Source organism: Sinocyclocheilus anshuiensis, unplaced genomic scaffold, assembly GCF_001515605.1.
Source record: "Sinocyclocheilus anshuiensis isolate Anshui unplaced genomic scaffold, SAMN03320099.WGS_v1.1 scaffold85, whole genome shotgun sequence".
In the NCBI taxonomy this organism is placed as follows: Eukaryota; Metazoa; Chordata; class Actinopteri; order Cypriniformes; family Cyprinidae; genus Sinocyclocheilus; species Sinocyclocheilus anshuiensis.
Window position 1 is genome coordinate 1,762,645 of NW_015536800.1, and position 26,759 is coordinate 1,789,403.

A 26,759-nucleotide genomic window follows, 5' to 3' on the forward strand; every position below is an offset into this window, starting at 1 on the left:
TCTTTCCCTCACACACTCTGTCTTTCTCCTGTACTGTAGTGCCCCCCTGTGCTGCCCCCTGGCCAACTCTTTTATACCTACACCCCTCCTGACTGCACTCATCTCTCTGATCCCTCCATCCCGTGATCAGCAGCCAGTAGAGAGAGGAAGAGGAGAGAGAGAGAGAGAAAGGGTAAAAACACAGCCTACAACTTTCTTTTCTCTTCAATGAATGTGGCTCTTCATTTGCGTCTGTTGGTTTGACCTTTTCAAAGGTCTGATAGATCAGTGGTCTTTGTTTTCATAACAGGCAAAATAGTGGACAGAAGCAAACCATTTATTAAAGAAAAGACAAATGTCTGTTATGAAAGGATAGTGCAGGAAACATAGAAAGACATTTGAATTGTTTTTAATCCTGAACTCTTTAAATTTCAATTAGTACATATCCCAAATATAAACAAGTTTTGTTTTTTTAAAAACATTTTTCTATAAAATTGGATATACAAGTAAATGGAAATTGTTAAATGCAATAAATGTATGTGTATTGTAAATATTGTTCTGCTTCATCAAAATCCAAATGTATCCACATACATTTAAGATGTATGTATTTGAATTGCATATTAAATTTCCATCCATTAGGATTACACAGTTTTATAAATGAATGTGATCCCCATTTGCCAGTTATACATTAATGAATCAAGAAACAAAAGGTTATTAATAGTACAAATAAACTGAACGTGTTTTAAATGCACAATAACCAGTTTTACATATTTATCATCAATAAATCAAATTGGTTTCTGTCTCATACATTTTAACTATATTGATTGTTCCACAGCTAGCATATTTTAACTATGTTCATACTTGTAACTGAATAAATGTAAGTGTTTTCACAATTAACAGATTTATGCAGATCCTAAGTAATTTGAGCATTTTGAAAATATGATTTCATGATTTTTATGATTTAAATATCATATAATGTATTTGAAAATAATTCAAAATAAACTTTCTAAATAATAATAAAATAAATCTGAAATTTAATTTATGTATGACTGACAAATATGCCTCACATTAAATTAGGTTTTTGTTGTTGTTGTTGTTGTTGTTGTTAAAACTGTATAATCCAAATGGATGGAATTTAATATTTAACTCAGAGTGTGGGACAATACATTTGTTCAAAAGTATTTAGTCTTGTTTTTCAGAAAAATAACCAAACATCTTTAAAACAAGATAAATATACTTGAAAAGCAAAACTGTGTAATATAATAAAACTTGTTTTTCTCAAAATATATGAGTCAAGTTTATTTCTCTTAACCCATTGGCAAATAGTTTGCTTGTTTATTCATTTTTAGCATAAACCTTGTTAAATGTTAGATGTTTTAAACACGAAAAAACTCAATGAAAACTAAATTGTAAATATATTCTCTGAAAACAAGCCTTCATATTTTATGCAGTTTTGCTTTTCAAGTACATTCATCTTTTTCCCAGAATCTTTAGATATTTTAAACAAGAATCCAGCCTGAAAAAGTGTATGTACTCCGCTTTTTCCACAGATAACAGGGCGTTTTACTATATGAAGAACAACACTAGAGTGACATTTGCTGTCAAGGATAACCAGACCATTCAATACACATATAGACACACACACACACACACACACACACACACACACATGTTCACACAGTCAGACACTCAGTCATTTACATACACACTTGCACATCTACAGCCATACTCCTTAAGGTCAGCAATGCTAAACCACGGAGGTTCTGGGGTCATAGGACGAATTCTTCTCTGTGGAATCCAGGGGGATAGTTGTCATAGCAACGTCCTCTTGCTGGACATCTGAGTACTCTAGAAGGTCGTCTACAGCAGTTCTGTAAGCACAAACAATCAGTCACAATGCATATGTGTGTAAGTGTGTGTGTGTGTGTGTGTGTGTGTGTGTTTATGTTTCTTCTAATCAGGGTGAGTATGTGTGTGGTCATATATACTCACTGTTCATCGATTGGAATGGTGGTATCTGTGTTGTTTGCATCACATTCTATGCCTCCGTTTCCTCCAGCACACAGGTTCTTTGAGGCCACACTGCTGCTAACAAACATACATGAATATTAACTTTAGATCTTTCAGTATCAGAATCTATCATTAGCCATAGGCAGGTGCTATTAGGGCGAGGACCGTTCTCATTCAATCATTATAATTTTTTAGAAATCTCTAAATTCAACCCATTCTCCCACACACTTACCCACAGTGCAAACATTATATCATCATAAAATATTCATGAGTCACAATAAGGCTTATAATGTATGCCCCACTTTTCAGATATCATTGTTTCGATGCTGTAGGGAGCATTTTGTGGGAAAAAAAAACTTTGGCTATGACTATGAGTGCAATGTACTGTAAGTCATCAATATTTTTTCCCAGAAGACAGCTGGTTAATTTTAACTGCATTTATCTGCTAAAAGTATGTTATAAAAGTGATAGAAATTTACATAACATTTTAGGAGCACAAATATACACTGCTGTTCAAAAGTTTGGGGTCAATAATAATAATAATAATTATTATTATTACATAATTTATTTTATAATTTATTTTTATTTGTTTTTTGTTTTTTATTTTTAAAGAACTTTAATTCAGCAAGGACACATTAAATTAATAAAATGACAGTAAGGAAATTTATAGTGTTAGAAAAGATTTCTGTTTCAATAAATGCTGTTCTTCTTTCTATTAATCAATTATAAAATATATATTGAAAAAGAAAAAGTTATTTTCAATTGTAATAATATTTCATATGACTGTTTTCACTGTATTTTGATTAAATAAATGTAGCCTTGGTGAGCATAAGAGAGTCTTTAAAAAACAATAAAAATCTCACCAACCCCAAATGTTTGAATGGTATAGGTGGCTTCAAAGCTATCAGACAAGGACTAAAACTCATGAAACCAATGTTCCTATAGTTCACTTGTGGGTTTGAGTCTTAGGGATCTTGTTCTGTGGGTCACTTTTAATAAAATAATTTGTGTGTGTGTGTGTGTGCGTGCGTGCGTGCGTGTGTGTGTGTGTTAAGTACTTCTTAACACTCTGTATATATGTGTCTATATTGTACATATAATATATCACATCAGTTATTGCAGTTGTTCCAATAACCACTTCTCCTTTCAAAACTCCTTATAGTCTTACAAAGCACACACAAACCTATTTGGCTTTCTCCTGCACTTCAGAATGTAGACAATGGTGACAGCAGTTTGCAGAATGAGAAAGAAAGCTGCTGCTATGGCTCCTATCTTCCATGCTTCCTGCCCTATGGCTTTGGACTCTGAAGCGTGAAAGAGAAAGTACTGTCAAATATAGAAAGTTAAATAAATCAAAAAAGAGAAATGCGCAGGTGTGCCTCTCTATAGAGACTATCATCTGGCACCTTCCACGAATAGAGTACAAAATAGTAAAACTCTTCAAAAATATATATATTTTTAAACAAATAGTCAGTGACAGGTGCTCGACCTTAAGAAAATACTGATTGGCAACAACTAAATAATATGCTGTTTTATTTTCTAGTTATTTTTATAACATTTGCGATTTTGCAACCGTGTTATCAGAATGTCTAAATACAGTTATTTTGTGTAAACCCTTAATTTAGGTGATTTTGCTGTTGTTTTAAACAATAAACAATAATAACTTCAAGTTTTAATAGACCAGATAGATAGATAGATAGAGAGAGAGAGAGTTATAATCTCAAAAAAATTTAATATAATAGGCTATAATATAATATAATAGGCTATAACAGGTTATAATATAATATAATATAATATTCCAACTCCAACTAATATAATATAATATAATATAATATAATATAATATAATATACAAATACAGCATGTTTCAGCATATATCCAGATGTTATTGAAAAATGTACTCAGACTATCAAACGACATTGATGAGAGGTTGTATGTGTTTTCAAAAATAGTTTTTGCAAATTTGTTTAATTACCATTTTACTCTGGAGTGTTTAAATTATATAAGTTGACATACGTGTAGAGTCAACATGTTCCTCCACTGGTGCACCAGTATCTCCAAGTTTGAGAACTGGTGTTGGTGGGAGCTCCTCAACAGTGTTCATCAACACTGGTACACCCTGATTGTTCTTGTTCGGGTCTCTGGAGGTGATAATCTCATTTACATCACTGGCCTCATGTGTTTTACCTGTAAAATCTGAAGAAGTTTCCACACATTCATTGTGTTACAAATAGACAGCAGGCGACTGAAGGTTTGACAGGGAATTTGTGTCATTAAAAACCTCACCGCCTGTTGCTTTTGACTTTGTAATAACAGGCTCCTGCAACTTAATTGGTCCCCGAGTATACACGGTGACCTCTGTTGTGAAATAGGGGAGACATTTAACAGAGTGGTGAAAATTGCAGAATGAGAGCTGGAGGATACGTATGGAATTTAAAATGACGCTCTCACAGTATATACTTATATGAGACACAACGACTAGGTATAAAAGAGTACAATATAGGTACCAAGAAGCTTTTGCAAAGAGATATTTGTTTGTCAGTGGATAAAATTACTTTTATTCGCTATATATTGTATGTGAGGCCATTTTCTACGATGTTGGAAATTTTCCCCCAGACCTAAATGGCCAAAGATATTGGTAAGCAACTAATGACTGGTTTTAATGAAGACCTGAGTGAAATTCTTACTCTCATAAAACATCTTCAAATCGCTATATCAATTATAACAGATTCACATTTGATACACAAATTTATCTCATGCACAGAAATGAAGAAAGTCTGCTTTATCTGACTACAACCAACTGTGACAGAGGCCATTTGACTCAGTGGAGCATGAAGTGCTTTTAGGAGGATTGGAGGGTAAAGTCCATGTTGTGTGGGAATTAAGGTTTAGGGGTATCTTAGTCTCAGCAGGATGAATGTGTTTCTGTATGTAGGTCACAGGAGCAGCAGGAGCAGAAACATATAGGACAGTGGTTCATTAGAATTTAGGCTCTGGAGCTTTGGACAGACACCAAAACAGACCACACTCTCACTCGTTTAGGCAGATCTTAAAATGCAACAGGATCTCATTAGTACTCAATATAGTACTAGATATTTGTTCATTGAGTGTGCTTCTAATGCACAAACATTTCTGTATATTTGTATAGATGTTACTAACATATTGTCAGAATAATATGTACATGAGGCATACAAAAGTTTATCAATGCTTTTGGGTTAATAGAATATTCAATTTACAGTATTAATTGATGTGTAGACACACACACACACACACACACACACACACACACACACACACACACTCACACTCACACTTTGTGCTTATATTTATACTTTAGCGTTTTATTTATTTTTAATTAAATATAATAAATAATAATAATAATAAAATATATAGATAAAAATACAATATAATTGAATTGTCACTTTACATTTATCTGTCTGTTACTGTACAATTTAAATTGGTGAGGTTTGGGCAGGGGTGGCGTTATAACCAATATATTTATACGGTAATTGTGCATATTTAAATAGTCAATGCGTATATGCATATTTCTGCATATATTCAAACATACAAAAAATGTATAATGTATACATACGTTATGTACAAATACATATGAATACTATTACATTTACAATATAAAGATTTAAAAAAACTGATTCGTGAATACTTTTATGCTTTAAATTCTGTTAATATGGCCATATTGTATGTTCAGCACATATCCAAACATAGTAAAATGTATGTGTAAATGTTATGTGCAAATACATATGAATACTGACATCAGGCTATAAAAGGACACTGACAGGAGATTTCATTTTTCATTTCTTTTAATTTTGTTTTGGTTACATTTCCCTTTTTTACAGGGAGATATTATTAGTGTTTGCAGGTGTTTGTGTGGGCTTAATTATTCTCCATGCTCCCAAAAGATACTTATCCTTTGATTAAAGAAAACAGCTGATATTTTGCCACACTATTCTATTCAATTCTATTAAATTAAATTCTATTCTATTCTATTCTGTTCTGTTTAGGAAGATTCTACAACACTATTCAATCCAGAACTGAAATAAAGCGATACCATCTAAATCCCAATCATGCACAGCCTGATAGAGCAGTGTATTTCAGCATATTTCAGTGTGACTGTGTAATTAATGGTGGATAGATGACTCAGAGTGCACCCAGGAGCCAGACATCTCCAGAGATACATGTTATGAGTCTTTTCGCTGTTATAAACTGAAGGGATGCCCTTAGGCCGCTTTGTTCCTTTGCTGTATTATTGCTAGTGCAAAGATCAGACAGTGAAAGTCTAATTGCATTAGGTTTGGAGGGAGAAACACCATCACAATTGGGAAACCATAGCTAACTAAATATTTTGCTGCTGTGGTGTATAACTGGTCTAGACAATTTTATGCCTCTAACAGAAAGCAAAAATTGTAATTTAGTATTTAGAGGTTGAAATGTAACACTTTTATTGGTTTAAAGTTGTCTTGGGTGGTAAATGCACATTAATTATAAGTTCATTACCTGGTTCCTGTTGAGTTTTCTCCAGTACTGTTTTGTCGGTTGGATGAACCTCCTCCTCTCTTGAAACCTTCTGGAGCTGTGCTTCAGATCCAGCCTCTACCTCCTCTCTCCTTGCTTCAACTTCAATCACACCTTCTTCAGTCTTCGCTACTTCCTGTTCTCCCTCTTCCTGTTCTACTTCATCCATATCAACCACACAACCATCTGGACCCATCTGTGCTGTTACTGCCTGCCATTCCTCTTGACTATGCTCTGATTCTTTATCCCATTCTGTATCTTGCCTTTCCACAGATTCTTCTTCTTGTTGTCCTTGTAGTTTAACTTGTCCCCTACTTATCATCACATCTACTTTCTCTATTTCCCCCTTTGCAGTTTTCTCTTCCATCTCAGACAACTGAGCCTCCTTCTCAATGAATCCCTGTTCTGGCTCTTCTACATCTTCATCTTCAACCACTTGCATTTCTGCAGCTACTCTTTCCGATTGTTTTTCTTTTTGTGTATCAGGATACTTCTGGACAGGTGATTCATCTGCATGGCTTTCCTCAGTCATTGCTTCACCCACTTCAACAATCTCAAGGTCTTGCAAAACCGATTCTACTGGTTCCTGAACTGAATTTACTGCCTCAAGGACCAACTCTCCTGGTTTTATAACTGATTTCTCATCTGGCTCTGAAATTGTTGACTCATCCTGCGGTATCAGTCCTTGAATCTCCTCTGCAGGCTCAATATCTTGAGTCAGACCTTCTTGAGCTGGTTCCTCAAATGTCTGTTCACTTGATTCTAACAAATGAGCATCTGGTTTTCCTGCAGTGAGCACCACTGCCTCCTCTTTAGCTGCTACTTCTGTTGTATAATCAACTGCGGTCTCAACCACTGGTGACTGCTCTTCTGGAGTCTTCTGTGGCGAGAGTTCACCTACGACCTGCTCCAAGGCCTCGCGTACAGTGCCGGTTGTCGAGATCTGTACTGCCTGCTCAAAGGCTGCCTTCACTGCATCAATCACATCACCCAGGCTTGGTGGGGCTGACTTGGGGCCAGGGGAGGGGAGAGCATCATCTGTGCAAAGCAGCGAAGAGAACTTGAGACTTTAGAGCAAATTTGACCAGGTCAACATTATCAAGCTGCTAAAGTGCAGCAGGGTCACATCACATCATTCTATCTGTGAGTTTGAATAGCACCAGGTTATGACAAATTTACATGCTCATGGATTAGCTCACTAAAAGATCTATAACATGCATTAATAAAATATATTTTTTCATAATTTCGGCTTGTTTTTACATGAACTCAACTCAAGCCAACATTCAAAGCGTAGCTTGACAAAATTTTGTATGTAAAAATAACAGCATATGTATTAATACTTTCTGATGGTCTTTGCTACCTCAGTTAATATTCAGTTTAAATTCAGGGATTTGATTATAAGCCATTCTCAGTTAGCTTCTGAATGGTGCACAACCCTGATGAACAGTGCCAGTAGGGTCATTGGAGTCCACAGTTAAAATCTGAAGCCTTTAACAAGCTTTTAAAACAAATATCATACTGTTAAGATCCAATTATATTTGTGATGACAGTCAGACTTACAGTAGCTTAATGCTTTCTCTAAGTTAAAAGTTGTTTTCACTTTTAATATTGCAGTTTCTTAAAATAGTTATTGTACATCGTGACTCTACATGCATTTTGAGCTCTGTGCCTGAAAATACTCATACGAATCATCAGAAGCTGAGACTTATTAAACTTGTGCATTGTATGTTTGGAAACAGAAATGGTAGATTTTTAAAAATGAAAAAAAAAGAATATTAGTTGAATAAATAAACAAGAAACTACTGTACCAAACTATGTATTTTGTAAAAGACATATTCAATTTAGGCCTTTGTTTTCACAGCAATTTTCAAAGGAAAGTGCAATAGATTTGTGTGAATTCCCGTGAAATGTGAGATCTCACAGTTGATTTGCATGAAGGTGTTGCGGTGCTGGGAAATATCGATTTAATCACTTTTATAGGCCTGAAATTAAGAAGCTAATCGGATCTCAGTCTGGAGTCTATAGAGATATTAGTTTGTTTGTACTACAGCCAAACTTAAGCTGAGGCTGCCAGTGCTGTGGTTACCATTCTGCCTTGACAAACTGATTTGAAGTTGTTATTGGTTTCAGATCTGGTTGACATGTTGAAAACTGGGTTTTAAGCCAATCATCAGCATACTGCCTTTGGAATGACCAGGAAAATTGATTATGCAGATTGCACTTTAGAAATTGATTTCAACCTTAGATGAAACGTACTGCAATCTAATGCTGAGTCAACATAGACTAAGCTGTTTTGCCCTGAGGGCAATTCCTTAAGAATATAGTATCCTTTTCCTAGTCTTTATATAGACTTTGCAATCTGATTCCTTAACATCTGGTTTCAAGCACAATTTTACAGTGTCGTTTAAGAAAATGTTACTATACCTTGTGCCTGGCAAAGATGAAACAGCAACATCACTAACAATCCATTATGAGAACACAGTCCCATGGTGGAAAACCACAGATGTCCAAAAACGGCCTTCTTTTTGTAGGGTCTATTTGTTGGTGGTTTTTTTTAGAGTGTTTGAGACGGATGAGGGAATTAGCTGGCTCCAGGTGTGTTGAACTCAAAAGCGGAGGTCTCTGGACTGGGATCCTCGATCTCTCTTTGAGTTGGCGTCGGGAACAACGAGGATTTGCCCTCGCCTGGAAAAGTCACAAGGCTTTGCAGAATGCTGTGTGGAATCACACCAAGCCACGATGACATATCTCACTCATGTAGTAATTAAGGCCTACCTGTGAGTTCATCGGGGCAGAACATTAGGGCAATTCAAGAATGAGAGAACATCATCATGGAGATCTCATCAATGAGGTTACCAGTGTGAGCAAATATGATGGAAAATATTTACATGAATTCATTTTCTAAACACTTATTCCAAGCAAACAGCAGTGATTTCAACACTTCATATGTTTTATTAGTATACATGCTCCCTAGGAATCAAACCCATATCCTTTGTGTTATGCTACAGGGAAGTTATTCCTACTATCAGATGTTGACATTTATATTGACAGACATGTCTTGACTTAGACTACTGACTGTGTCTTGTGCTACAGTTTTGTTTTGGAACTTCAACATTTTTACTTTGATTGAGGTAAACATTGTGTTGAGTGACCAATAAATTAATAAAATAACTTAAAAACTCAAAACTGCCTATCGTAGTGCGAAAGTACTTTATTGTGCTTTGGTAAACCTATATAAATTACATTGTATGCTAATGTGCTACTCATTATTTTTTAACCCTACAACGCATAAAGGTAGTCCAACTTCAACTGTGGTTTTGGAATATTCCTGTATCCATGTAAGATCATACATTCAAGAAAATAAAATTTTTGTCCATAAATGTGGTCAAAATGTATTTATTTTGTACCTTTATTTTGTCTTTCCAATATATTTTTGGTACCATACTTACAACATAAAAATAAAATAAAATAATCAAATAAAATACAATACAATAAAATAAAATAAAATCGTACAAAATTTAATTCTTTGACTTTTTCATTTATGTGACTATGTTAGTTTTATATTTTGTGTTAAATAGGACAGATCTATATTATGATACATTTTTGTCGTTTATCAGAAAAGTGATTTCTAGAGAAAACAGTTTGCATTAGATGCACTGACCCTAGCTATGAATCATAGCTAAAAAATGAAATGTATCAGTTTAGATATATTGAAAATTAAATGTATTTGTTTGTTTATTCATTCATTAATTCTGAAACAACTTAATTATGCTGAAAATCAAGATAAAAGAACATGACTTTTCTTTAAAGAAAATTGAATGCACTACAGGCCTTTTTTTCACAGCTGATTACAGGCACTTTTACAATAAATAAAGTTTCTAATTTTGGCTCTGTTATGTTATTAAAATGACAGATATTTAATTAAAATAGTTTTGTTGATTCGGTCCAGCCAGCAGCACCTAAAACTTCTGTTCACTAATGAACAGCAGCTTGAACGCCTCATGCGTTTGGTCTGCTGGGCTTTACTCCTTCAATTCAAAGAATTTCTGGAATGCTCTTGCCTGAAGTTCACTGTTCTGAATGAGACCCAAAAGCAAGCATGATTTCAGTCATTAGTTTGTAATTCACATCATAACTAGTTCACATGACCATCATAGTTTCTGGCACATTGCCCCAGCCCAGAGAACCTTAACTTTTTTGTAAGAAGTTTTGTTCCTGCACTTTTTACACACAGTGTTTCGGATAAAAGTCGCTTTGTGTTTGATAACGTTCGCTCAGTCGCTCATATGACAAAACTGCTCTTATAAAAGAGCTTTATGAAGGCTTAATGTAGTCATAAAGGGAAATAGAATAAGGTGAGAGAGGACAGACCCCAATCAATGGGTCTTGGTGAGATCGATGATGTTATCAAGTGCACAAGGGAATTTTTAATGGGTGGTAAAATAGTGTTTTGTTGCTTCCAAAATAACAAAAACTATTTGTAACCCACCGTTGTGGACAGATACTTCTTTTTCAAGAGTTTCCTCCTGCTTTATTATTCTCTTAGGCTTTGTTGGTGCTGTGGTTCGTGACTGTACAGAGATTAGACCATTGTAGTCTGACAGTAAGCTATGCTAATGCAGTCACATGCCGCTCACATTGTGTGCGTTAAGTCCCGGCAAGAGAGATGCACTGTTAGCTTGTGACTGCACTGGGATTACTGAGCCATGCAACGCAAGACCCAAACACACTCATACAACAGGAGGGAGCTGAACGTACACACACGCATACACACTCTTGCTTGAGGCCCAGAAATTCACAAGGATAAACAATTCTTTTATTTCCGTTTCAAAGGGAACATTATTGTGATGCTCACTTTTTGAAGATGTTGTCATGCGCGATGTTGTGTGATTTGAGATCACCATTAAAAAACACCATATAGGGAATGCTTTTGGGACAGTGCATGACACTAATTTTTTTGTCTTATCTATTGATTTATTTAAAAGTTTTGTAAAAAAAAAAATGCAATTCATACAGTCAATGACTTATACAGTTTCTATGATTATTTATTTATTTATGTATTTTAGGTAGAGCATTAAGAAAAATGAAGAAAAGTCTCATTAAAGGAATTAAATAATTGAAAAGCAAACTTTATTAATCTAACCTAATCTAATTGTGTATTACAAATATAGTTGGTTCTTTGATGAATTGCTTTTGTTCCTCTTAAGTAAGTTGATTTGTATAAAAAGTGTCTGCTAAATGCTAATGTAAATGCATAATCCTTTATTTTTATTTCTTAGAAAAAATACACAGTTTAACTGCTTCACAGCTTATTAATATTGGAAAAACTTTTAGTGCAACCAACATGCAGAAACATGGAGAAAAAAAAACATTTTAAAATTTTATAAATATTTATAAATTAATAATTAATAAAAAATTCATTTTAGATTTTTATCTTATACAGTATGTAACTGAACCTTTTATTTCCACAACATTACTCTTAATGATGACAACATAAGGGATCAAAGTGCAGGCTCTCCTTTAGCCTTCACAGCTTAAAGTCAGTATGCAAGACACTCAATGCGCAAAAGTGAGAGTTATACGGAGAGAGTAGGCTTGCACACATTTCTAATACCGTAATTGCAGACAGGGATCAAAATAGTTTATTCATCACATTCATCTTCTTACAGTAGAATCCCTGTGAAAGTCGCAAACAATAAGGTTTGCGTATGTTCTACGATTATGTAGTTGCAGGAATTTTCAAAGAGACCAGCAAAAATGGTATCAAAAACACATCATTAAAGACATCATGACTGGTTTAAGCACCCCAGTCGTTAGTGAATACAGGGTGTGATCAAAGTCTCTCATTTGAATCATTATGACAGCTTCAGCTAAAAAATGATTCACTATAGCGTATGCCAGCCATGAAGAAAGCAACTAATTATTTTGAAAATCTGACAGAGATGATGTCATGGTACCTAAAAATGGTGGCTGTGCTTGTGTCCCTGCGAGTGAGCGTGTACGTGTGGAACAGAGAGAGAGGAAGAGAGGGAGAGGAGCATGTTTGATGTGGATTTCGAGGTATCTAGGACATCTTTTTAGGTCAAAAACTTCAGAAATTCTGTTTTCAGAAAGCATCCATTTTTCATATGTAAATGAGCTCCATGGAAGCAACAGAAACAACAGCACCAATGATATATGCGTTATTAATATTCAGAGAGAAACTTCTAATTTATGCAGCCTTCATTAGGAAACTTATCAAAGGAGAGAGCCAGTAATCGTAGCATTACCAGTCGACAGACACGTTTGTTAGCATGTTTGCACAAGTCTAAGAGAGAGATTGTTCCCAACAACAGGGATATTTTGTTGAAAGCTTTCTCTCATTTCCTGTTCACTTCAATGGTCTAAACCAATTAGGAGAATAGAGGCCTACTATTGAAACAGTAGGCCTACCAATTTAAGGGTTTGTTTGATGTTACTTTCTCAATATCTTAGCTCAGGTTTTTGGTAGTCTCGCGTAGCCAGACCTTCAGACTGACGGCTGAAGGTCTGGAATCCATGGCAGCTTTCATTGGCCAAAGCCTGCCCATGAGGCTGTTTGATTGACATGTCAAACAACCAATCACAGTTCGTTTCGTTTCAGCGTCACGTTTCAGGGCGTGGAAATGTCACTACAATAACAGTGTGTAAAACTCTCTGACGTATTTTAAAGATTCTGTGCAGCGAACTTTAAATATTTCACATACACTCTTAAAAATTAAGGTGCTTCAAAAGGTTCTTCACAGCGATGCCATAGAAGAACCTTTTTTGGTTCCACAAAGAACTGTTCAGTCAAAGGTTCTTTATAGAACCATCTCTTTCTTACCTTTTTATAATCTGAAGAACCTTCTTTCGCCACGAAAGAACCTTTTTTGAAACAGAAAGGTTTGTTAGATGTTAAAGGTTCTTTATGGAACCATTTAGACAAAAAGGTTCTACTATGGCATCGTGAAGCACCTTTATTTTTAAGAGTGTAGCAAAAGCCAACGTTCCGTGGGCGTGACATCTGAGGCTGAGACTAGGTTTTTGGTGGTTAGCATGGCCCTGTGAGCCCCTGCTGGTAGATGCTTTAACTACACACTCAAAAAACAACTTTTCCTTCTGACCAAAGGAAGATGGGGAAACCTGTTTGAAAACAGTCATTTTTGTGCACTTTAGTAGCACAGAAATTAGACTGTTCAACTGATGTGGCTATTCAAAAATCAAATATGTACATATGTCCTAGCTACTGTAACTATTATACTAATGCTAAATGTATAGTTAATGCATGAGGGCACTTGTCCAAAGTGTGACTCTTAAAAGAGGATCTCTATAGTTTAAGTATGATGTTCTGCCATGGTGATGGCTGACTAGTATGGCCCAGTTAACCCCTGCTGGTGGATGCTGTAAAATAATTCTGCTGCCATAAAGAATATTTTCTATTGACAACCATTCTTAAGAAAATATGTTCAAAATAGGCGTATATGTTGCAAGCAACACACAGCTTGAATTGCAAGTTTTTCATTATATCTTAGTAAACATTTTGCCATTGACAGAATCAGTTTTATTTATGTTTTTATTCATTTCCGTAGGCTACTTCTTTTGTACTTTTGTAGCTACTTTGTCAAGGCATTATTTCTAATTTCTGTTTATGTTTTTAATCTTCTTTCTTTTAAGTTTTACATAGGCTATAGGCCTACTTTAACTGTAGGCTAATTTAGTTAGCCTTTGCTATAGCAACCTAACAGTTTAGCCTAGCTTGGTATAGAGCTAATTGATTAAGAAAAGCTCTATGTAAAGTATTTTCAAGACTGACCCACAAGCTGCAAATTCCAAATAATTTTACTCGTTTCGTTTCTCAGATTCAGTTTACTCAATAGTCGATATGAGACAACTTGCTCAGATTCATGGCTCTCTGTCCAGGTTGCTTCATTACAGGATCAGATTCAGGGTTGCCAGGTTTTCAAAACAAAACCCGCCAATTGCTACTCAAAACTAGCCCATAACTAGCCCAATTGCGTCGAGGGGGGTCCCCAGGTAAAAAATCCGGGGGTAAAATACACGTTTTTTGACAGGGTTTCCCTGGTACAAATCGCATGCCAGGCTCTAAATATCACGTTATTGGGGTCGATTCAACCTGCGGACATGAGAAACAACATGCAGAGAGTTCTGCCAAGTAGGTAGCGGAAAAACAGCGGACTTGGCAACACTGATCATATTAGTTATCTGAGCTGTAGCCTAATCCAGTGGTTCCCAACCCTGGTCCTTGAGGCACCCCAACACTGCACATTTTGCATGTCTCCTTTCTATGATGCACCAATTTCAGGTCTTGGAGTCTCTACTAGTGAGCTGATGACCTGAATCAGGTGTGTTTGATTAAGGAGACATGTAAAACGTGCAGTGTTGGGGTGCCTCAAGGACCAGGGTTGGGAACCACAGGCCTAATCAATGGAACCTACACATAGGGCTCTTCCCTTCTTTGAGAGATCATTAGACAATATCCTCTACTTAAATAGAGCGCTTACATAAGCATTGTATATTATGTAAGAGGGATGCCTTTATTAATATTTCATAAATGTGTGGTGGTGGTCTGTGTTTGATGTTCCTCCTGAATTATCTGCGTCCCTTCCTTGAACAATCTCGGTGGTCCACGAGCACGTCAAGAGAATGTTCTACCGTGGGAAGGCGAGGGAGTCTACGCGATCACAGACAAAGTGTAGAGACAGGCATACTAAGTCACAGAGGTAGATATCTTTCATCATTCCTATAAGCACTCCCTCTTTAAACAAAGAAAGACTCTGAGGGGATTAAAAAAGAGACACGAACGGTGAAATAAATCTGGGTGGGTGCTGAAACGAGAGTGCAATACCGCTGTCTTGTCAGCAGAGGGCGCGTGCGGCTTAATAGAAACCCCTCATTTCATCGATGTGAAACCTTAAACCTTCCATCAGCATGTCCCCACTCACGCCTCCCCCTTCGCTCTCCATAATTTACACACTTTCTCACACCAACACCTCTGTTTCTTTATTTGTAATATTATTGTTTTAAACTGTCACTATCGCATGCATAATTTGCAGCGAAAGCGAGAAACAGAAGGAGAGAGAAAGAGGAGGAAAGAGAGGGGAAAAGATTCCTTACAGCATCTTCTCCGAGGCAGAATTGGGTCAGGCTGCCTCCAGGGTGTAAGAGCATCTACCTACCAGTCAAAAAACCTGTGTGTGTGAGTGTGTGTGTGTGTGTTTGTGTGTGTGTGTGTGTGTGTGTGTGTGTGTGTGTTTTTCTACACCAGAGCTGCACTTGAGTGTATAACGGTATTGCATTTTCCAGTGATGTCTTAAGGTCTGATCTGTCTCAGATTTACTTTAATGGCTCATAACTTTAACGCCAGCTATCCCAGCTTCCTGAGTCTTAATGGATTTGAGTGTATACGTGAGTATGAGAGATGGATGAATGTTAAAGTAAACGACTGACTGAAGGTTATAGTGTTAGAAAGAATGATTGTCCTGAGCGTAACAGCAGGTCCTCCTCTCTTTGTGTGTGTAGGTCACATTTAGCCTACATTGTTGGGGGTCCAAATGTTCCCACAAGGATAGTTAAACCTAAAATCAGCTGCAGTACATTGTGAGGGCCAGCTAACTGTTCCCATGAGAAAAACGGCTTAATCAACATACCAAATAGTTTTTTAATGAAAACAGTCTGACACTTAATTTGACTATATGTTGAAAGTGCATGGCCGGTTAAAAGTTTGGAATAATTCAGATTTTTTAAAAGTTTTTGAAAAAGTCCCTTATGCACACCATGTCTGCATTTATTTGCAATAATATACAGAATAAAACAGTACAAACAGTAATATTGTGCAATATTATTGCAATTTAATATATCTTGTTTCTGTTTGAATATATTTTAAAAAGTAATTTATTCCTTATTAATTATTATTTGATTCATTTTCAGCAGCCATTACTCCAGTCTTCAGTGTCACATGAGCCTTTAGAAATCATGATTTGGTGCTTAAGAAACATTTCTTATTATTATCGATGTTGAAAACAGTTTTTTGCTGCTTAATAGTTGTGTGGAAACCTTGATCCACTAATAATAATCAATGTTTTTAACATTATTAATAAGAAGAACCTAATTTGAGCACCAATAATAATTGACAATAACTGAGCACCAAATCAGCATGAATGATTTCTGAAGGATCATGACACTGAAGATTAGAGCAATGTCTGCTGAAAATTCAGCTTCACCATCACAAGAATAAATTACATTTAAAAATAAATTAAATAAAAAACAGTTCTTTTAAATTGTAATAATACTGTATTTTATAATATTACTCTTTTTACTGTATTTTTGATCAGATTAACGCAGCATTGATACAAGACTTTTTTCAAAAACATAAAAAAAGTAAATATAACGTAATATTAACAAACACACAAAAAATATATGTATCTGTGTAGGCCTGTACTGTGGTTTGGTCAAGTCATATATTGTACAAAACAAAAGAGCAGGTGTTTACATGCTGCCATTTGGATGTGGCCACATAACTTCATCAACATGACACCTGAATCTGGTTCCTTGGCCAAACAGACTGGGAAGTTGTGCCTAGAATGACAGGCCTCTGGCGTGATATCATTACAGTCCATGTGGATTGCTTCAAGAAAATAATGAATGGGTTTCAATCATTCATTTTCCATTGCCAGCATGAAAAAAAAGCCTCAGTCGGATCTGGAAATGGGGATATGGTGGACGTAATGTCATCTGAGAGAACAGAAGGGTGAACCATTGCACTACTGTAAGTGGTGGACACTGGCTTTGTCCTATATAATAACACAAGTCATGTGGTCTGGGCTCCTGTGCCATTTCTCTTGGGGTGGGAATCGATATAAGACATTGTGAAATTCCAAAAGCAGAGTCATGTTGTATGGTCCAGCTGTGAGATGAATGATCCCTTGCAGAGCAAAAGAGACAACAAATACAGTATCTTTCAGTTTGATATAAACGTTTCACATGATCACATTAACATTCAGGGTCGTAAAGATTATATTTGTAATATTTGTTTTTCAGCAAGGATGCATTAAATTGATCAAAGTGACAGTGAAGATATTCATAATGTTACAAAAGATCTCTATTTGAAATAAATACTTCTTTTGAAGGCTGTTCATCAAAGAAATATGTTTACAGAGAAATGAAAGGAAACAAATTAATAGTTTTATTCGTTTAATTGATCAAAAGTGACAGCAAAGAGTTACAAAAAAATGAAAAGTATTTTCACAATTTCTACAAAAATGTTAAGCAGCATAACTGTTTTCAACAATGATAATAATAAGCACCAAATTGGCATATTAGAAAAAAATTCTAAATGATCATGTGACACTGAAGATCCAGCTTTGCTATCACAGGAATAAATTACATTTTAAAATATATTAAAATAGAAAACACTTGCTTTTAATTGTAATAATATTTCACAATATTACTGTTTTTTGATATAAAATGTGTTTGATGTAAAATTGATGTTTTGATCAAATAGATGCTGTCTTGGTGAGAATAAAATATTTCTGTAAAAAAAAAAAAAAAGTAAAAAGTCTTACAAATTACTAACACATTTTGAAGGGTAGTGTATAGGTTTCAAGGCCCAATTAAAAAAAAAAAATTATATTTTTTCTTCTTTTTTTCCATTTTTTTTTTTTTTATCTGGTCACCAAGTGTATGATGAAATAAATGTTGTAAATGGTATAATATTTCTTTTTTATTGAATATTGAAAATAGTAAGAGTAAATGTAAGTGGTAAAATTGATTTTTATATGGAGATTTGTGGGTGCAAAACAATCTGACATTACAAATTTGGTGCATCCTCGTGAAAATGGTCCAACACCCATCCCCGTATCTGTCTCCTTTTCCATGATATTCCCATGTGATCTAATGAACAGATGATCAAAGCTGTTTCTGGGACTCTGCTATACGTCTAATGGTCCCTTTACTGTTTTAGCCCGTGAAGGAGGAGAATATGAGACAAAGAAGACGGAGGTACATGAAAATGAGACTGTGTGCGAAAGAAAAAATGAGAGAGAGAACGATAAAGAAGTAATGTTGAGCTAGCGACATTCGAATATAAGACAGGAACAAAATACAGTGAAAGTACCCATGCACTGAGCATTGAGTGTGTGTGTGTGTGTGTGTGTGTGTGTGTGTGTGTTCAGACCCTAATTAATCTCCGCACTGCCTCTCTGGAGGGCGAACACATTAAACACCCAAGATGGGTTGAATTTTTTTAATGATCAATATTGGATCCCATAATTCATATTTCATTGTTTTTAATGACGTACTTATGTAACCAGTGCTGCTTTATAGCATTAATTGATACATATTTTATTGTTATTTAGAGAATTATGAGCGATAGATGCTTAATACATTCTAAGACATCTGTTTCGGAGATCCACGATCTAATCGTGTTTAATGTGTCCAAGATGTTTTGCGATCAGGCTTGATTATTTCTTCATTTGCAGTGGTGTGTGTGTATGTGTGTGTGCGATAAACAGTGGCTCCTGTGTGTGTTATCTGGCAGTGATTCTTATGAGAAGTGAGACAGTCTTTCACTGAAAGATCCACCACCTGCAGTCTCAGCTGTATGGTGATGAGACACACACACAACCACACATACTCACACATAAGCGCTCTCTCACACATGCTCACAATCAACACACATTCTCCTTCTTTACGCACATTGTCTCTGTATCTCACACTCAGACAAAGCGAGACAAGAAGTGAGAAGAAAGGTGTTTCTTCTTAATTAGGCTTGCATGCACAATCTTATATTTTCTCTCTCTTGACTGCTCTTTACTCTTGAGTGTTTTTAATACATTCCTTGACATAGTGGCCAACACACACGTAAACACTCCCATGGGGTTGATTCATAGAGAGTTATGGCTGTGCTTCTTTGACCTCTCACCTATTAGAGCAAGGTGCTGAGTTGCAAGTGTGTGTTTCCTGACCACTCGACCTCTGAGGCTCAGGTCAAAGGAATTAAAGGGATAGTACACCCAAAAATGAAAATTAATATAAATTAATTTACTCTCCCTCATGTCATGTCATGACTTTCCATCTTCTTTGGAACACAGAATGAGATATTTTGAAAAAAATTTCTCTGTTTTATCCATACAAAATATAAGAATAGTCATACAGGTTTAGAATAAAATGTAGGCGCGAAAATGATGACTGATTTTCAGTTGAACTATGCCTTTAAATACAAATATATTTCCACCAATAAATATTATTACTTTTGTCATCATTCACAAATATCTGCATATTCTCTTACCTTTTAAATTATAATAATATTTCACAATATTGCATTTTTATTACCATATTTTTTTTCCATCAAATAAATGCAGCCTTGGTGTGCATAAGAGACTTCTTTCAAACAAATAAAAAATAGTAATTATTCCAAACTTTTGACAAGTAGTGTAATTTCAATATATGGTCAAATTAAAAGCATAAACATTTTACCAAACCCAAACTTTTGGACAGTAATGTTTTTCTTATGTTCTTTCTGGTCCCAATGTGTATTATGATGAAAAAAAAAAAAGTTTCTTAATGTATTCTCAAAAAAAAAAAAAAAGTATATTCTGAATACATATATTATATATATGTACACATGCACACACACACACACAATTTGTTGTCATTTAGAAATTTGGTGACATTTAGATGGGCAAATTATTATTATTATTTTTTCTTTCTTTCATTTTTTAGGTGAAATATCCCTTTAAACACAAATACATTTCCAGCTATAAATATTTTAGTCATGCCATAATTCACAAATTTTGCATATTCTCCTGCCCTTTCATTTATTAAATATTTCAGAAAATTTTATAATGTTTTCAGCTTCCAATAAAAGTGTCAGTACTTCCAGCTCCCTTTATGTAATATATCATATTTGAAATATTATTATATTTCCATTTTGCAGATTTTCCTCTCCAAAAAACTGCAGAAAGTGTGAAAAAAGCTGAACAGATTCTGTCTGGGCCTGCTCATAATTCACCTTCTCTTATCATCTGTTTCTTATATATTAATTTAGGCAGCCAGAATGTAAGAACAAGAGACGAAGATAGGAGGAAGGCTGGTATTAGGTCATTTAGTGTGGTTTGCATGTTGTGTAATTGAGTGTTTGATGTGTTTGTGTATGTCTTCTGTACACAGCCACCATAATCACAGGAAGCTCTGGGTGGGCTATACGACCTAGTTTTTATTTTCACACAAACACACATTCTGAATATCATACATCGGCACAATAATGCTCATGGAATATACATGAATATGTATGCAGTTAAATTCTGTCTGGGCCTGCTCATTATTCACCTTCTCTTATCATCTGTTTCTTATTTAGGCAGCCAGAATGTGTGAGCAAGTGATGGAGATAGGATGAAGGCTGGTATTAGGTCATTTAGTGTGGTTTGCATGTTGTGTAATTGAGTGTTTGATGTGTTTGTGTATGTCTTCTGTACACAGCCACCATAATCACAGGAAGCTCTGGGTGGGCTATACGACCTAGTTTTTATTTTCACACAAACACACATTCTGAATATCATACATCGGCACAATAATGCTCATGGAATATACATGAATATGTATGCAGTTAAAGCATTGTGTTGTGTTGTTAATGAGATCGCACTCCATCTAATGAAGCCATGGGATGTCCTAGAATAGATGCACAGTGTGTGTGTGTGTGTGTGTGTGTGTGTGTTCGTGTTTGCGTGCGTGAGTGTGTGTGTGTTGTCTTTTGATGAGTTAATGAATGATGATGAGATTTCTATTGCTCTGGGCTGAGCTCCCCTTTGGGCTTGTATTATCATGAAGTTGTGTTAAATCGGTCCTCTTTGTTTTTGTTACATTTCACACACAAAACAAGTGGATTTCCTGTTAAAATGCAGTTCATATGCTAATGAAATTTTCAATGCAAAAAAAATAAAATAATCTATCCTAAATCGTCACCCCCTTTACGCGCGCGCGCGCATGTGTCTGTATGAGCAGCATCCTGCATATCTTTGTTCGTGTCTTCATCAGATTTGTGTTGATGAGATCAACTTGCGCTCTGACTCCTCTGGCTTTGCGCGACCCTATAGCCCACCTGCGTCTGGAGAGTATTTTTAAAAGCAGGGTGCGAGCGCGAGCGCGTCGCGTGAAGCGCACCACTTCAAAAGCTTCTAAAGCTCTTCACTTATATCGGGTTATGCGCGTGGACACGTAGGGTTTTTGAGAACCGTGCAGAGTGCACTCGTCTTTTTGTCGGAGTTACCAGATCTTGGACTCTCACTCGGGCGGATAGAGAGACGGATCTCCACCGGGACCTCCTCGCACCGCGACTGTACCTGGAGAATCCGGTAAGAGCTCCCGCAGCTTCACGATAAAGCGAGGTCATCCGGTGCTTTGGTCAAGTGTGTGTGTGTGTGTGTGTGAGGGCTGTGATATTCAGACAAAGACAAACTATTGTTAGGCAGTCAGTTCAGAAATGTCCAAGATTTAATATAGTGCTTTCACAGAACACGTCGTTATTCAGCCGTAAATGTGCAGACCGCTGTTAAATTGAATTATTTATTAGAGTTGTAAGCTCTGTCGAACATTTTAGGACAGGGTGAACTCATTAAAAGTCTTCAAGTTTTGTTGGTTTTCTTACAAACTTGCAGTGACTGCGGGCTATTACAAACCACACTGTAAAAATGTCCAAATATTATCAGGAATAATATCCTACAGTATAACTGTAAGAGACCTTATACAGTAAAATCTTATATTATATTTTAAAAGACAATACATGTAATTTTACATTGTAAAATGTTTTAGAAACGAATTAATTAATAAGTTAATATAATGTATGGATAAAATATATAGCCTATTGTATTTAACAAGACCATAACCTACGTTATGGATTCAGATTGTTAAAATAATGTTATTTCTTAAAAATATATATATATGAATCTCATAATTAGGCCTATACTTGACAGGGAAATTCCCAGGATTCACATAATATAAAATTTAAGTTAAATTCGTATTATTTTATTTAGTTTCAGTATGCACATTGGTGTGTTGTAAGTTACATTTTATGTTGTTTAGGTAATGTTCATAGTGCTATTTTAGTGTTATGTTTATTACCCTGATGGTGTTTCTGTGTGACAACAGTCACTGGAGAGAGCATTTAAAGTTATCTTGGGGTCGTCATGTGACATTTATGTCATTGTACAGCTTATTATAAGGACGTTTTACAGCAACAAATACATTTTAATAGCTGAAATGTGTTACTACACCAATATTATGCAGTTTAATGATGTATGCAGTCACCAAAATGCATCTTGTGAAACTTTGCCACTGTATTTTTTACAGTGAAGTTCTGGAAATTGTAAAAATGTAGCAAAAATTGAATTGAATGACATTAAATAATGCTTATGCTTTATGTTAGTTTAGAACTCTTCATGCCTGTGAATGTATATTATTGCTCTTGAGAACCGGAGGTCACTTTACTCTAGTGATTCTCTGAGAGACAAGAGGCTTGCATAAGCAGTTTTTTATTTCTGTTCAGCCCTGTCATATTTTGACATTTTCTCACAAGACTTGTGTAAAGTGCTGACTTCTTCCCGCTGCTCTAATGTGTACTGAAAAGACAGCCCAGTTTGAATATCCAAGTTCTCCCTTCCATAACTCAGACACAGATGGCCACATTATTTAAAAGTAAAAGTAAAATAAAATGCAAAACATCAGCGTTGTGTTCGAACGGAAGCTCTATAGGAGCTTTTTCTCCCATTTTAGCGCCTGTAGATTTAGGCGAAGTGAAAATGAGAGAGAGAGAGAGCTAGAGATGAACCGTTTCTCCCTCGTGCTGTGAGGATGACTTAGTGTCTCTCACCTTCATCCTGACACCTCATCTATTACCATTAGGCACACAGTCAAACAACTCTCTCAAGATGTGGGTGTGAAAGTGCGTGTACGAATGTGAGAGAGAAGATGAGTGTGAAAAGAAGAGAGAAACAGGGAGAAAACTCTTAAAAGTGTCTCTTTCTGAGTTCAAGACTGACAGGCCTGGGTCACAGTCATGACCTGCTCCATTTTCGCTCAAACATATGCACGTCTCTTTTACTATGTTTGGTGGTTAGCGCATTGACTTGACGTGACCTTTGACCTGTCAAGCAGTTGATCCCTAAATTATTTTACCTATTCATAGCCTTTTTGCAGTGTGATAGTGAGACATTAAATTAGTGTGTCCCAACCTTTTTTGTCTTAAATACCCTTTCACTGACCCCAAACTGGAAATGTTTCTTATTTAATTTTTCTTCTTATTATTTTTTAATTATTATTATTTAAATTGATCATTTATTCCTGCAATGGCAAAGCTGATTTTCAGCAGCTATTACTCGTGTCTTCAGTGTCACATGATCTTGATCAAGAACAGCATTTATTTGACAATCATTTGTAACAACATAAATGTCTTAACTGGTGTTTTTGCATTCTAACTCTAAATAAAAATATTATAATAAATATTATTAAATTGACACAAATTGACCAAACTGACACATTATTTTTTCTTTAAAATAACTAAAAATATTATCTGCAAAAATTGTTAACATTATTTGAATCATTTAATAACCCCTAAAATATTTTATTTTAAAAGCCATAGTTTCTGTTTTAGAGGTTTAACAAGGCAAAATCAAAATCTTTTCAAGTATTCTCTTGGGCATGCGTGGCCCTGGTTGGGAATCACTGAGTTACATCAACTATGACAGAGCATCTGATATTGCCACAATTCATGGAGACTGCATTTTTGATCTTTTGTATGAAAAAACAGTTGCATGATAATGAAGTGTTGGTGTAATGCTGTCATTTTGGATGACTGTATTCATCTCACTCTCATTTTTCTCTCTCTTTCTATCTCTGTTTTCCAGATTGACTCAAATAGAACAGAGGTAAGTGAGATCTTCATATTGGTAGTTTTACAGCTTGGAAAAACTAACAAGCAAGGTTACAAGAGTGAGAATGAATGGTGAAAACTGAAATGTGGCACATGGCAGAGATCAATCTTTTAACTTATTGAACCAGAAACCCATCAAATATATGAACAGTAACAAACAGAATCTGTGCAGATCTCCACATAATTGGAATGCACTTATGCAGCCTCTTGTGTTTTAGTTTATGAAATATTTTGTGTAATTTGATAATGCTTTTGGTTATCAGTAGTAAGCGTAGTACTATCAACTCGATTTCACATTTTACTATGTTTAAATTCTGTAATATCAGCACAGAAGATGCAAAAATGTCAGCAGATTCCTTCTGGGCCTGGCATGAAAACAGTGGTGTTCAGTTCATGTTTCATCTACTGTACAGTAGGTCTACTTGTCTTCTCTAAATATGAAGAATGCACATCCAGTGAAGTTAAAAACATCAAAAGGCCACTTTTGCATCTTTTTTTTTCTTTCATAGCCAGTAGTCAAGGCTTGTCTTATCTCATATTCAATGCTCTAACACTCTTTAGATGTTTTAATGTGCCTTTCTGTATAATGCCATGCTGGAAGGCGCTGATGTCCACTGAGATCAATAAACCCTCCATTCAGTGAGGGGGTGAAATGTCTTCTCTCTTTCTCACTAAGCCCTTTCGGTCTCTCTCTCAAACACACACACACACACACACACACACACACACACACACACACACACACACACAGGCGGCCGACTGTTTTAGGCTTTTCAAACTATTTATTGTCTCACTTAGGAACACATGATATGAGCATGCACACTTTGCATATTAGACCCTATGGAACATGTATTGTGTAAACATATTGCATAATAAATAGGCAATGGTGATTTTTTGTTCCCAACACATTTCTCAGGTAATTTTACAATCAATATTTTGATAGGTGAATGAAAGTGAACAGCACAACCTAGTGGCCACAAGTTCTTACTGCATTCACACCATTATGCTCTTAAAACCCAAAATACACCCCATCTGTCACAGCAATCTCACACTTGAGCATGATCTCTTGCATTTATATTGCTCATTTAAAAATAGATCCAATCCAGATGTTTGCAAATGGTACAGTATACAGTAGGGCCAAAAACTCTGAGACTACAGTGATTTTTGTGTGTGTGTGAAATGACATATTTTTGCATTATTTCTAGGTCACTGATTAAATGTAAACAAATTTGTACCAAAAGGCCAGATGTTGTTTCTTCCGTCGAAGCTCATAAGATGCTCAGTGGAACATTCTCAAATGCTGGATAACATGGATCATCCGGTTTTGCAGAAACTGTGGGAGACAATGTTAGCTTGAGTGCAAATATCAAATACTAAGCAATTCCATTTTCAAATGTAACTTTTCACTCAAATTGTTATGCTGATAATATAATTTATAATTACATTATAAACACATTTTGTATTCATTTAGAAAATTCTTACATGTGGGCCTCACCATACATACAGAATGCACATACACTGAAAATACACACCGTTAAAAAGTTTGGGGTCAGTAAGATTTTTAAAGTTCTTTAAAAAAAAAAATCTCTTAAGTTCACCAAGGCTGCATTTATTTGATCAAAAATACAATGAAAACAGTAAAGAATACTGAAATATTATTACAGTTCAAAAAAGTGTTTTCTGTTTTAATATATTTTAAAATGTATCGGATAGTTCTGGTCCTTGATTCTGATTGGCTGAGCCACATTCGAAGCTGTTGTAAATTACTCTACAAACATACACCTTTGTTTACATTTTTCTGTTGCTTGGCAACCACTTTGTTGCAACCACAACTGAATCTGAGGAACTACATTGATTGGTGGAAGAATAATGTTTTTATTAATATCATTACATTTTATTTGCTCTGTTTTATTTTGTGAAACCTTACTACGTATATGGAATAACCGTTTTATTCCATATACGTAAATAAAACCGTTTTATTTATCCACTTCGCGTCGTGCCTAACAACGCCCCTTAGCTGTTATAAATTCACTGTAAACCACAGCTTCACAGGCCTTATTGCTTTAAAGTCGGCATGAAACGGAAGTTGTTTTTTTTTTTTGTTGTTTTTTTATTAATGAAAATAGAACAAATAACAAACAGAGCATAGCATAAGACAGTCAGTGTGCATGAAACGGAAGTTGTGATTATCTTTTCTTCTCTACTGTGATGTATATCCAAGTGAAACGGCATCTGAAATGAGAGGGTGGGACTTGATTTCGTCCTTCGGGAATTGATTGGATCGTTGGAAGTTGGGG

General features: G+C 35.5%; 3 protein-coding genes across 5 annotated transcripts in view; 1 reads left to right on the forward strand and 2 right to left on the reverse strand.

Annotated features, from left to right (window-relative positions):
* LOC107656198 (5,6-dihydroxyindole-2-carboxylic acid oxidase-like) overlaps window positions 1-48 on the reverse strand; it is an 8,355-nt gene extending 8,307 nt beyond the window's left edge. For both annotated transcript variants that reach the window (XM_016443962.1, XM_016443971.1), the window contains exon 1: window positions 5-48. The gene's annotated coding sequence lies outside the window, so the exon portion shown is untranslated. The remainder of the gene's footprint in view (window positions 1-4) is intronic.
* A 1,678-nt stretch (window positions 49-1,726) lies between these two features.
* Window positions 1,727-9,009, reverse strand: LOC107656213 (probable serine/threonine-protein kinase kinX). The gene is made up of 7 exons (XM_016443981.1): window positions 8,946-9,009; window positions 6,504-7,559; window positions 4,275-4,346; window positions 4,005-4,175; window positions 3,173-3,293; window positions 1,972-2,061; window positions 1,727-1,850 (listed from the first exon to the last, which is right to left on the reverse strand). The coding sequence occupies exons 1-7, from the start codon at window positions 9,007-9,009 to the stop codon at window positions 1,727-1,729; spliced, it is 1,698 nt and encodes a 565-aa protein (XP_016299467.1).
* A 12,557-nt stretch (window positions 9,010-21,566) lies between these two features.
* LOC107656000 (receptor-type tyrosine-protein phosphatase delta-like) overlaps window positions 21,567-26,759 on the forward strand; it is an 84,527-nt gene continuing 79,334 nt past the window's right edge. The window contains exons 1-2 of one of the 2 annotated variants that reach the window (XM_016443634.1): window positions 21,567-21,889; window positions 24,437-24,457. The gene's annotated coding sequence lies outside the window, so the exon portion shown is untranslated. The remainder of the gene's footprint in view (window positions 21,890-24,436; window positions 24,458-26,759) is intronic. The other variant, XM_016443652.1, reaches the window with a different exon arrangement.